This window comes from Rhamphochromis longiceps, linkage group LG10 (assembly GCF_057381845.1).
Source record: "Rhamphochromis longiceps isolate RC_006_pf linkage group LG10, R_longiceps_female_GT1.1, whole genome shotgun sequence".
NCBI lineage: Eukaryota > Metazoa > Chordata > Actinopteri > Cichliformes > Cichlidae > Rhamphochromis > Rhamphochromis longiceps.
The window spans coordinates 31590693-31604592 of NC_140566.1; the positions used below are offsets into that span (position 1 = coordinate 31590693).

Here is a 13900-nt window from a genome sequence, read left to right on the forward strand (position 1 = left end):
TATCCAAGTTATACATAAATGTTGTTGTGCTCACATTTCTCCCTCCTACAGTCATTCAGCACAGGGAGTACCAAAGAGAAGTACTGGCCTCACTCCTAAATATTTCAGGAATTACCCTGGTTTTTCATAATTTATCATAACTAATAAATATATGGTTAAAACCGATGACATAATAAACCTGATTTCCCCTTTACTGTCAGATGATATTTGTGATTTTTTTCCCTGCCAAAATATTATACAGATTAAGCAGATCAAATATGCATCAGAACTATAGCATAATTCAAATAATTAAATTAGACAAACAAAGAAAGCAAAAGTTTTGACTTGAACTTTATTAGCTCCGTGGCCTGTTCGTAGTCAGGCTTGAAGGAATTGGGTGAAATCACATTGAAGCCTGAGGTGTAAATATGGTACTTAAAAAAAGCATCATATTTAGTGATAATAATAATAATAATGTACTTCAGGGGTTACAAAGCCTATTAATCAATGCTTTATCCCTCAGAGAATCATTCACATGTGTTTTTGTAGTATATCTCGAGTTTCCCAGTTTATTTCACAGACTTGTTGTGGCCGTTTGTGGTCCTGCATGAGCTTCATCATTGGTGATTGGTTGCAAGAGTGCAGGGTTTAGTGTGTCTCTTCTAGAAGCAGAGGCTTGAGTCTGCACATTTGGTTGTGGGTCGCCTCTCTCTGTGACAGTTGCTCTGGCTGCCAATGAGCTGCCTGTAATGCAGGAAAACATGGCTACCAACTGCAGCCGCACTTCCCTTTGCCAAATGGCATACACTATAGGGTTGATTAGTGAGTTGGAGAGTCCCAGCAGCCATATATGATTCTCAATCACAGCTTTGAGAGCACAGCTTTTACAAAGAATGTGCACTATGGACACCACAAAGAAGGGGCACCAGAGGACTAAGAAGCAGCCCACGAGCACCGCCACCGTCCTCAGGGCCTTGACGTGACTCCAGTAACTGATCCTCAGATATGAATGGTGAGGCTGATGCTGGCTATGTTGCCTGTGGTGGTCACCGTTCCAGGAGCTTGCTTGCCTGACACGGCAGATCTGCTTCTGGTGGTTGCTGGCGATCTTCAGGATATCCAGGTAGATGTAGATGAAGATGGCGAGCACTGGGAAAAAGACGACGCTGAGGAAAATGACGATGGCCACATTGTGAATCACAGAGAAGAAGGCACAGAAGCCATCATAGCTTGATTCCACCTGCAGCTGCCGCACCATAACTGAGGACAAGAGGACATGAGGTGTTTTTTTAATATATTCTTTATATATTGATATGCTCAGATTACAAATCAAACAATGCAAAAACTTCATACATTTTAGAAATAACAAGGTGACTGTAATAACTCATTTCCTTTCTTTTTATAGTATTGCAGCGTATCTTGACCCTGGAGACAACACTACACTGGCTCCAAGAAAATAGTGACTGTTTTGAAGGGAAAAATATATGTGCAGTACAATGAGTCTGCACTTTTTCTATGAAAAAGTATCCTCTATAAAAATACTTCAACCCTGCATTGCCTACATTTGTTGAGTCTTTTTTTTTCTCCCTTTAACAGCACATAATTGCATTTCTTGGTGCATTACCTCCAAACGTAGGCCGGCTGAATGTAATGCAATAGAATGTAAAAGCCTTTGGCAGGGTTTTGCATCACATTAACTTTGTGTATTTGCATCAGGTTGATTGATCTGGCCAGTACAAACCCTTACATGCAGGTCCGCACCAGCCAGGGCCTTAATTAGGCATTCATCTAATTGGTATTCCTTAAGCTATCTGTTCAAAACAACACTAGCAGTGTTAAAAGATGGGTAGAAAAACAGTATTTAAGGGCTCATACTAAAAAATTAGGTACTTAGCACCGCACCAGGAGTACAAACAACCAGGTCACAAGCCAGTGTAATCCCAGTGCCGATCCCATGCCAGGGTAAATGTGGAGGATTGTGTCAGGAAGAGCATCGGGCATAAGATCTTGGTCAAATCAAGCATGCAAATCATTCAGAATGAGATTTCCACAAATCGGTCAGGACTTGGATTAATAACTGCCTCTGGTGCTGTTGTGTGTGCAGGAGACCAGGTGAATTAGAAGCAAAGAGAGTGGTGGAAAAAAGAAAGTAAAAGGCTTAAATGAGTTGAGACTTGACCTCAAGGAAGGAAAAAATGGCTTCCATTGATTCTCTGGAGAGATTCATCAAGCTGCAAAGGACGTGTAACAGGTTAGTGTGGTTAAGAATAGAGATAAACTTGCTAACAAGTAAAGAGAGTGTGTTGAGAAAATAGAAGGCTCGTTTCTGATGAATGAAAGAGTGGATGATGGATGGAGGAGTTAATGAATCAGGAAGTGCAAAGGACTGCTAAGGAGAAATTCTGGGAAGAGAAGGTGGTAAGGAAAGGTCAGTGGTGCAGGAGGAAAGGAGGAGGAGGCTTCAGAGGAGGCTCATGGATGTAGTGATGGAGGACATTCAGAGAGATGATCCACTGTGGCGACCATAAAGGCCCGAAGAAGAAGAAGACACGAGGAGAACATGCAGAAACAAAAGCTTGGACTGAGAGTTTCATATTAAGCAGTGACATCAGTTTTTGTTGCTTTTGCAGTTTAGATGAATGGAACACTTGCAAGAGGCCACTTATTAGATTTGCCATTGGAGAGGAATGAAACAATGGAGTTACATGATCTGTCTCACTGGACTGCAGCTGTTCAAATTTTACCGTGCATGCTTGTAGGCCTCTCATTACGGGAGTAAAACACCCTGAATACTCATATGATAGAAACGTATCGGTCAAAAGGAAGCCACACTCAAAAGTGCACACAGGCAATCTCAATGTGATCTGCAACATCCTGAAAAAGCCTTCCTTGAGGACTCTCGAGGTGAATACAAAGTACATTTGTGATTTGTGTTTCTCATCCGTAAAGTCCAGTGGTATATAATTTGAACTTACAGTTTTGGAGCAGTGACTAAATCTGGGCCTTTTCTTTTCCAGGTAGAAATTTCAAAGAGGAGCATTTGAACTCTTAGGTCAAATCCAGAGTCTAAACCTTGTATAGCCCCTTCTTACATATGCCTTTAGATTACATAAAAGCACAGTCCTCTGCATATTTCAACACACTGATTGATCATTTCTGTTTCTCACCTGGCATGAATCCCATGGTGAGTGAAATGGTCCACAGAACCAGCAAGGCTCCAGCTGCCGTCCCCTTCCCAGACAGCAGCGAGTATCGCAGGGGTATCTTGATGGCAGCATAGCGGTCCAGTGAGATGAGAAACATGGACATGATGGATGCTATGCAGGGTGATATCACAAATGCCATTCGCAGCAGGCAGCGGGTCTTGTCCTGGCCAGTGGAAGGCGTAGTGTTTGAGGGACGATCAGCAAGACTGACATTCCTGCTGAGGTCTTCTGTGGCCAGGCCAGTGATGGCTACGCCAACCAGACTGTCAGCGAGTGCCAAGTTGAGGACAAAGCACCAGCTCTGGCTACACTTCTTGAGGAGTAGCTTAAGTAAAGCAGCTGCCACGAGCAGGTTTGTGGAGATGATGAGGGAAGAGGCGACGCTGAGCATCATACCCATCACCCAAGGGGAGTGGCCAAAGGAGGTCACTGTGGGTTGGTTGGAGCCTATGTTGTCAGGAGTCATCCTAAAAGGCGCTAAGACGTATGCTTGTCCGGTTAAATTCACAAAGCCAGTGTATAGCTGCAATGGGTCAATATTGTTGTGATCACAATCAGAGATTTAACTCTTACAGTCATTGTACGTCAAAACACAAAACGTGAATCTAGCAAAAAAAAAAAAAAATTCGCAAAGATCCTTAAAAACAAGTTTTGAACTTTTTTTAGGCTGTTTAACGTACCAAATGAAACATCAGATATCACAGTACTCAGTCCAGTGGCTAAAAATGTGACTAAACTGAAGAAGCGTGCGTTCAATCACCGCAAGCAGAAGAATCTTCTCAACAATTCCCCATTAAATGAATCTAGCTTGCAGTAAAGAACTTTAAGAGAGTTAGCTTGTTCTGAAAAGCATCCATTGGATCTCGGCAAACTCGGCTGTATCCTTAAAATCCTTTCAACTAATGGAAGGAGGACAGAAATGCAACAATATCAGCAGGTCTCTCTTATCCCCTCCCCTCTCACACACAGTCTGCAGACACACACACACACCATCGTAGAGAGCACATATATCCCCTTCACTGCTCATCCGCTGCTGCTGTTGCCTCTTTGTGGTTGAACCTTGTCCCAGCTTTCCCCTCTTCTCTCATTCTCTCTCTTCCATGCCGGAAGATTCCTACTTTCATAATCACTTTATTGTATTTATCATCTTTAATCGAGAGGGTTGTTTTTTTTAACTAGGGCAGGTTAGCACTAAAGCTTCCTTTTAGGGAAGACATAAATCATTTACAGTGGGTGAGTAACTAATAATAGTAAACCACCAAATAAGATTTAGCTTTTTAGTTCGACTGTGAGAAACATGTAAGAAGAGGCTGTGTAATACAGTCTTTTAACTCAACTTTAAACTATATATATCACTATTTATAGCAAAAAACAACTAAAGGAAAAACACACATCCTAGTAACTGTGCTTTCCCACCTTATCGCTACTTGTGAAGCACATTTGTCAAAGCTAAGCTAAGGTTTAAAACTTCTGTACTTCTGTAAATTTGTTGGCTCGGGTATTAGTACTATTGCTCACTATTACTTGTGGTTATTGGAGGAGTGGAGCCAGACTTGGTGCCAACCTAAATAACTAATACAACGGCCTGTAGCCGGACAAACATTAATGGAATTAAATTAAATGCTCAATCACTTGCCAAAAGCAGAGAGTTTCTAAGACTTGGTTTCATACAGATGTTCTCTGCCTATGACTTCCAAACATGAACAAGAGGAACACACATTACTGGTTGTTGCACATATTTTTGGCACTGCCCTCTGGTGACAGCAAACAGCTACATTTTGTAGCACATGCCGGAACTGGAGTTACATCAAATAACTATTATTTTGCTACAGCGCTTTTTCAGAAACAAAATCTTAAAGTATGGAAACTTTTCATGGGTGGAAAAGAAAACATTTATTGGGGCATCTACCAGACAAATTTTGGGCTTAACATCTGTAAATCAGTGTAGATAATTTTGACAATATTGAGGGAAAAATGAGGTGCAAAAAACAAAAACAAGGTTGGGGTTTTTTTGGCAGAGGAAACGAGCTTCCACCTAAAACAGACCCTTAAAAGTTCCCATAAATTTGAACAATTTAACTGTAACTATAGATATCATAGGTATGTAAAAATGCTAATATTCCTAACATATTTATAATGAAACTTTCTACCACATAAAATGGTAAATATCTTTCCTATTTTAATAAATGAATGTGTTGTTTTGCTGAGCACCTGGGGTGTTTTTCCCTTTTGGTGATAGTGTTACAGAGAGTAAAAGGATGCACATGTGGAAATTAACTGTGAGCAACATTAATAAAACAAAACAAACCACATAAAGTAGATATTTACTTTTCAGTTAAAATGTAAGCAAAACAATGGTTTGGATTATGTTGATTCATCCAGTTTGCTCCTCCATAAAAAAGCCAGCAGCATACATTATATTACATTTCAGAGTACTGTGATAGCATATTATCACCACATGTATCCAAGCAAATTTTGCCCTGTGGACTGCAGGTTTATTGTTTGAGTGTCCAGAAGTGCAATAACACGGGGACGTGTGACAGCGGAGCTGAAAAGAGACACATTTTCAGACTTTTGTGTTAAGAATTAAGCTGTTGTTTTTTTCTGTTGATCATTACCTGTGACGTGGTAACATTAAAAGCAGAAGCAGCTAATGTGCAGTGCTGAATGGGCTTAGTTGAACTCCAACCCTGCTGGCTAGCATCCTATTTTGGCTCCAGAGTCCCCAGGAGAGACATCTGGCTTGATGGGACAATTTTCCACTAGGATTCACACACAAATAGATCAGACTAATGATGCTTTCTCTCTGCACACACTTCAAACAGTACCTGGCATCACACCAGCTTCTAAAACCTGCAAATGGCAGCTATATCCAGCTGAAGAAAAATATCACTATAATGCGATCAAATCTTATCAAAATATGGTAATGATTAGCTTCATAGTCTGTTTACCTGTTACCCATGCTTAATGTGTAACAGGCTTCATGTTTTTAATAAAGTACTGCCAAAAAGGCACATTTCCTTAATGATTATTATTATTTTTAAATATATTAACGTTAGATTTTATATATTTCAGCTGTGTTTAATCAAAGTTATTGCTGCATGTTTATTGAGGGTGCAGAATCATATTTTTGAGTGTAGAAGTGTAGAAGTTATCACTTTTAAGTTTGCAGCTGAGTTCAGTGTGACTCACATATATATACATATATATATAAAAGTCTACATTTTCAGATGTGCTGATGAGAGTTTTCATTAAATAATGCTTCATTTTTCACAATGCAGTGATTTTGAAAGCAGGCACTGTACGCATTAAAGGTTCTGGAGACGAGAGGTGTAAGTGACTCAGCTGCAGACTTGCAGTTAGCATCAGAATTTGCAGGAGCTTTTAGATATATAGAAAGACTGGATAGAAAGGTTCAGTGTACAATGATATGTCCAAATCACATTCATTAGTCATTTTGTTTATTGAAAATTTATTAGTGCAACTTAAATGTTAAGTTAGGCAAATTTATTTTCACATTCATTCAGTCCAATCTCCTCCTTATGGGGTGATCTTATGGTACTTTTGTTCCCAAGATTCAAAGAGTCATAGATTTATACATATAAACAAATAATGTTTAATGAAAAACAAGTCACAGTGTCATGATGATAAACTAGCACAGCCTGTTCCATGATACGTTCAGGTTTTACTTCTTCTTCTTCTCCCCTATCTGTCTCCATAAATGCCTTACTAAGCTGCATTCACTCACTTTTGTTCATACATTGCTTGTGCTTTGCGTTTCGCTCTGTCTCAGCGAATATGCAGAACATATTATTACCTAATAGAAGAGAATAAATTTGAAAGGTTCTTGAAAAACAAAAAGAAGATGGGCATCAGTGTTTTCTTGATTGGAATGAAGTGGATAATCTATGTCACCAATGTGCCTCTGCATCTCCGTGTGTGTCAGGGGCTCATGTGTCATTTTTGGTCATGCGTCAGGTTCATGTGTTTGTTGGTGTGATATGCTCCTGGTCCCTCGTTTCCCTGTGTAAACGTTTGTGTGTGTGTGTTGTGGTGTGTTAGTTTAGCTGCAACGCCAGGCCTGTAGAGTCTCCTGCCTTTGAGCCAGCCACACCTGGGATTAATCACTCACCTGTTGACGATCTGCCTAATCAAGGAGGCCTACTTAAGAGAACAGTGGAGTGGCAGTTGGGATTGTTATGCAGTTAGTTCTCAAACTCATATCACTGTGTTTTCATCTCCTGTTGGAATGGTTAGAGTGTTTTTTGTCAGCCGGTGGATGGGACTGTACTCACTGCGGCATCTCTTGTTTCTAGGTAGATTGCGGAAATGTGTGGTGGGAGCAGCACACTGTTGTACATAGGCACCAAGGAGGACAAAGCATCACCACATATCAACGAGAAGAATCATGGCATCCAGATTAGGAACGCATGCACTGTGGATTATTGGCACTGTTTCATAGTTTCTTTTCATGGTAGACACGGTTTTTCCATTCAGAAAGTCATGCATTTGAGTCCTCCTTCAACCAACCCTGACAGTGCCAGAATATATGGATGGAATAAATCTTGTCTCCTTACGCAAAAAAAACAAAACAAAACAAAAAAACAATTACTGACATATTATCAGTCACCAGAAACAGCACCCCACTTGAGCTTTCACCTTACTCAACAGAGTTTTTAGAGAGGGAAAACATCAAAATAAAAAAAGTGACTCCATAGTTTATTTTTCACAACTGTGCAGTATTTGCTAGTATGCAAGTATTTGCTTCTTTGTTTGTCCACCAAGGGCCATGCATGTTTTTGGGGTGTGGGATGAAGGGGGGGTACCGTGCATGCAATGAAATATTTACATCAGCTGATCCATCCACCCCTTCGGTCTAGACTACAACAAGGTGACTGTTGGATAGATTGCAATGAAATTTTTAGTACAGAGTTTTACATTCAGCCTGTCTTGTAACACTTCAAACTATTTTTATTACTTTTTCTTGCAATTTTTTACAACTTTAGCACCAAAGACTTTTCAAGTCAGATTTTGTTTATGGTTTTTGCAAAACTAATCAAATTCCTTTTATACTGATGAGTACCCTGTGTTTTCTGCTAACAGGAAAATGTTGCTGTGACTTGGGAAAACTGGGAACCGGACAGGAGGCAACAGCCAATCAGATAAGAGGCACAAACTGAGAAGTAGGTTGATTGCCAGCAGGTGTGAAGACTGCTGCTGGGCTTCATTCTGCAGATTATTAGTTTGGTTTATTGGAGTTCTGGCTGGAAAACAAAGGACTTTGATAACTCTTAAGAAATAAGAAAGTTAAGTGTTTAATATACATTTTATTAATTATAATCAGTTAACCTACAATCTGTTGTGGCCTCTTTATTGAAGCTCCTGTTTTATCTATTGCATGTTACATTTGCATGCTGACATTCATATCCAGGAAGATGAAAATTAATGTTTGGTTAAGCTTCAGGGATAAAGGGATCTGTCCAGCTAGGGAACATAAACCAGTATGAATCCACTTCACCTGCTTTTAATGTAAATGAAATTAATGACAGGTGTGCCACAGAAGCAACAAGAAGCCAACCCCCAAAAGGGGGAATGGTTTCACAAGCAGTGACCAAAGACCATTGCTCTTTTCTTATTCCTAGTGATTTTTTTTTCTTTCTAATTTTGCTTTTTGCTTGTGGCCTCGTCATTGTATAGCAGGCAATGAGTTTCAGACAGTTTTAATGAAAAAAAGCACGTTATTGATGACAAAAGAGAAAATAAACAAAGTCTAAGAAAAAGATGGGAATGGGGCAAGAAAGAATTAAATTGTGGGATCAAGGAAGACAGAACAAGGGCATACACAGTAAAAACAAAGAGAAAGGGGAGACTCAAACAATAAATACACAAGGCAACAAGGCTAGGCCTAGACCCATATCTGCTCTTATGTGCAAGGAAGAACATAGGCACACTGTCAGAGGCCTACAAAATGACTGGCAGTGGGCTACTCATGGGAATGTTTCTAACCAAACTGTAGGAAACTAACTGCATAAGCTTGGCTTGTGGTCCCAGCATCCTTTAGCGGGACCTTTGCATCATACTGGTCTGTGAGCAGCTTGTCTGGCATCAACCAGAGAACACCAGAACTGGCAGGTGTGCCACTGGCACCTTGTTCTCTTCACAGATGAGCGCATATTTACACTAAGTACATGTGACAGACATAAGAGCCCGTAGACACAGTTGCAAACCTCCTGCAGGATCAGAACAGAGAACCAATAGCAGTGCAGAGTTCCTAATGTGACACAATCACTGGGTCTATACTGTTTTGTTATCCTCAAAAGCCTCTGTTGATACTTCCAAGGCCGACAAATCAGTGATTCTAAAATCATCATCTTACAACTTCCATATGTCCAGTGTGAACAGTCTCATGTTATACATGACAAATGAAGCTAACAGAGAGATCAGGACAGGAATCCTGTAAAACTATTTATATGTACTCTGCAAAACCTGATTTGAATATGTCAGTCCAGCCTGATTGCTGTCACACCTCGTCTGTGAGCCCACACCAGCAGGACACAGGTTCAACTAGCTTAGTCCACAGCAACCTGAGGGGAAAGAATCTCTCTTTTATCACATGCAACCCTCCCTCTCAACACACTAAAATAGCTCCAACACACACACAATGTGAGAATGTTATTCACTCCTGCTAGACCTTTCAGGACCGTTCAAAAACAAAGCGTGGGTCAGCAGTAATTGTGCCCAGTGCCCAGCAGCCCTCCCGCCCAGGGAGCTCTGATTGTGTTTATACTCCTACAGTCACAGCGAGGGATTTTCTCCATCTGGGGTTTGATTTGAAGGAGTTTCAGAGGTTTTTTTGTTTTCAACCAAAGCAAGGATTTTCTAAATTTTGGAATATCAGTCTGTCAGTAAAGATTTCTTCTGAGAACAACTCTTAAGGTTAGGATGGTGTTGTGTGAGTGATGCTGTCAGGATGATGGAGGACAGGGGATTTTGGGCTAATACACAACAGTGTGACCTTCAGTAGACTTTGAATTCCTGCATTAAGCTCATGATATAACATTTGTCACATATATTTTTTCACACTCCCTCCATCATTTAATATTTATTTATTTATTTTTATTTATTTATTTATTTATTGTCATTGTCAGAGAACAATGAAATTGCATTTGGGGCTTCCGTACAACCCGTAATACGTGAATGAATTATAGAATGTAGCATTCAAGATTAGATATTTGAACAGGTTTTACAAGCTTAGAGTCTCTAAAGAAGAAACACTTTATAATGTAATAATAATAATAATGTTACTTTTTTTGTTGCAATTTTTAACCCCGTGTGTAAACAGCATATTGGAGGTGAATGCCAAGTTTTCAAGTGTTACCTGTTGCTTCTGTGTTTTGCCAGACTGAAGATGTCTTTAAAGAGGCGCCTGCTGTCCATGTTGTTGTGCTGTGTTTACTGCGTGGCCTCGCTCTTCTGCCTCCATCCAAACCGCAACAACTGCTTCTCTGCCGGAGCTCGGTAAGTCTGCGTTTTCATATAGATCAGGGGTCGGCAACCTGTGGCTCCGGAGCCGCATGCGGCTCTTTAGTCCTTTTAGTGCGGCTCTGCGTGGTTTGGGAAAATAATTTTTTTTTTTTTTAAGTAAGTAGCTGAAGTGTATTTTATTTCTGTTAGTACTTTTTTAACTTGTAGTTCTAAACTGGAAGATTATTGTGATATTGAAATATAAATATAAAATTATATTCTATTATTTTTTTTGATCGCTCAAAATAAGCGTCACACTTGCGGAAGCCGATATACCCACCGAAACGCCGTGCATTTATCGAGACTTTCAACCCCAGGTAAGACAATTCTGGATGTTCGGATCCACATTATGTCAGCAGCTATTCTCCTCCGTGAACTATGTTAAAAACAAACACCGCTCACGCCTCACAGACGACAGCTTACAGTTCTGCGTAAAGATGAAAGTGACTTCGTACAGCCCCGATTTGCAGACGCTGTGCGCAGAGGTTCAGGAGCAGAAGTCCCGTTGTAAACATATCACGGCAGACCCGACGATGTTTCCATGAACATGCTTTTCAGCATCTCTTTATTGACTACTTTTCACACACGGTTGCTGTATGTATATTCAATTCAATTCAATTCAATTTTATTTAGATAGCTCCAAATCACAACAAAAGTCGCCTCAAGGCGCTTCATAGATACAGAGAAAAACCCAACAATCATATGACCCCCGATGAGCAAGCACTTTGGCGACAGTGGGAAGGAAAAACTCCCTTTTAACAGGAAGAAACCTCCGGCAGAACCAGGCTCAGGGAGGGGCGGGGCCATCTGCTGCGACTGCTTGGGGTGAGAGAAGGAAGACAGGATAGAAGACATGCTATGGAAGAGAGACAGAGGTTAATAACAGATATGATTCAATGCAGAGAGGTCTATTAACACATAGTGAGTGAGAAAGGTGACTGGAAAGGAAAAACTCAATGCATCATGGGAATCCCCCGGCAGCCTACGTCTATTGCAGCATAACTAAGGGAGGATTCAGGGTCACCTGGTCCAGCCCTAACTATATGCTTTAGCAAAAAGGACATTTTTAAGCCTAATCTTAAAAGTAGAGATAGTGTCTGTCTCCCGAATCCAAACTGGAAGCTGGTTCCACAGAAGAGGGGCCTGAAAACTGAAGGCTCTGCCTCCCATTCTACTTTTAAATACTCTAGGAACAACAAGTAGGCCTGCAGAGCGAGAGCGAAGTGCTCTAATAGGGTGATATGGTACTACAAGGTCATTGAGATAAGATGGGGCCTGATTATTTAAGACCTTGTATGTGAGGAGCAGGATTTTGAATTCAATTCTGGATTTAACAGGAAACCAGTGAAGGGAAGCCAAAACAGGAGAAATATGCTCTCTCTATACAGAGAGAGCATATTTACAGCCGGTATATATACAGCCGGTGTTAAAGCGCACAGCCCAATACATACCAACACAACAGCATAGATAACACAGACGTTAAGGCGACAAGGCGCCTTAACGTCTGTGCTAATTATTCCCAATCATTTTTTTAAAAGTCAAGTCAAGGCTCCAAAAGCCCAAAGGCGATATAAGGGTGGCGGCTCACAACAGTTTTTGTTTCCTACATGGATTATTTTAGTTCAGCTGGGTGTCTTTCCTTTTGTTATATTTCTTTAAGAGTTCAAAATGTGTTAATTACATAAATAAAATGTAATTTTCTCTGTACTTCATGGATTTAAGCAACACACCTTAATTGTTTACACAAAGCATAAAGGTAAAAAAAACAATATATACAGTGTTATCTTCATTTTAGATAAAAGTATTTGCGGCTCCCAGTGTTTTCTTTTGCGTGGAAATCGCGTCCAAATGGCTCTTTGGGTGTTAAAGGTTGCTGACCCCTGATATAGATGAAAAACAGCGGAGTAACCTCATACATATTTTTTTAAATAATGTTTTTAATCATGTTTATGGCTTTACAACAACCAGACAGTAGCTAAATGACAGGAAATGAGGGAGAGGAATGCAATTAAAAGTTCAAGCTTTACATATTAATCATTATGTCAAAGGATTTTGCTTAATCTTTGATTCACCCCTTATAGCCTGTGCTAGAAGCAGCTAAGCTGTAGGCTCAGTTTCTAATCCAGACTAATCTCTAAAGAAACACACAAAAAAGTAAATAAGTAATCTTCACTCCACTGTGGGTCTGAATAAAATAGTTGCTTAAGCTATAAACTGCCTTCATGCTGGACTGCTAAAGGAAGGGGGGGAATAAGGCAAAGGAAAGACAAAGACGCTTGGTGGTCCGCAGGATTGCATCAGTGAGTATCCATAAAACATACACTCACTGTTTACTCACTGCTCATCACTGCAAATATTTGATCGCCCAATCACATAGTAGCAGCATTCTGCGCACAGTAAAATGGAGACAAAAGGTGATTTAAGTCACTCTGAAGGTGAATGATATGGTTGCTGCTGTCAGACTATTTCAGAAACTACTGATCCACTGGGATTTTAACTCAAAACCGTGTCTAGACTTTACAGAGAATGGTCTGAAAAAGCAGGGGTAAATGCCTTGTTGATATCAGACAGAGGAAAAGGCCAGACTGCTACAAGCTGATTGGGAGGCAACAGTAACGTGACTAACTACTCATCACAACAAAGGTTTGCAAAGCATCCCGAAAGGCACAACACTTTGAATCTTGAAGCAGCAGAAGATGAAAAATGTTGCCTGGTCTGATGAGTCTAAATATCTGTGACATTCAGATGGTATCGTTAGAATTTTGTTAACAACTATGCTCAATCATCCAGGTAAGGAAATCACAAAAGGTTGATTCTGTTGATCTGGACGTAGCGGTTTCAGTAGGAAAACGTTTCGTCACTCATCCATGTGACTTCTTCAGTCTCTGCTGACTGCAGGTTTCCAACCTTATAAACTACATTTGCATAATGACTGAAACCAGCCCACTGACTAGCAATGCACTGTGAGGTCAGTGTCATGATAATTAATATGCAAATTGTAAACCGTGTTTTATACATCGAGGAAACCAAACTACCTCTGGCTAAGCGGATAGCAGAACACAGAAGAGCTACCTCGTCAGGCCAGGACTCTGCAGTCTATTTACATCTACAGGGCAGTGGACACTCTTTCAGTGGTGAGGATGTACACATCCTGGACAGGGAGGAACGCTGGTTTGAGCGGACAGTCAAGG

At 40.4% G+C, this 13900-nt stretch overlaps 1 protein-coding gene across 1 annotated transcript; it reads right to left on the reverse strand.

The window, feature by feature from the left end:
- Nucleotides 1-553: 553 nt before the first annotated feature.
- gpr119 (G protein-coupled receptor 119) lies at nt 554-3651 on the reverse strand. The gene is made up of 2 exons (XM_085419700.1): nt 3147-3651; nt 554-1239 (listed from the first exon to the last, which is right to left on the reverse strand). The coding sequence occupies exons 1-2, from the start codon at nt 3649-3651 to the stop codon at nt 554-556; spliced, it is 1191 nt and encodes a 396-aa protein (XP_085275826.1).
- Between the last annotated feature and the right edge of the window lie 10249 nt (nt 3652-13900).

Bases quoted from the DNA above. Each gene is read 5' to 3' on its own strand.
- gpr119 (XM_085419700.1), bottom strand. From the start codon at position 3,651: ATGACTCCTGACAACATAGGCTCCAACCAACCCACAGTGACCTCCTTT. The intron at 1,240-3,146 runs GTGAGAAACAGA...TCTTGTCCTCAG, and splicing joins CACCATGGGATTCATGCCAG to TTATGGTGCGGCAGCTGCAG.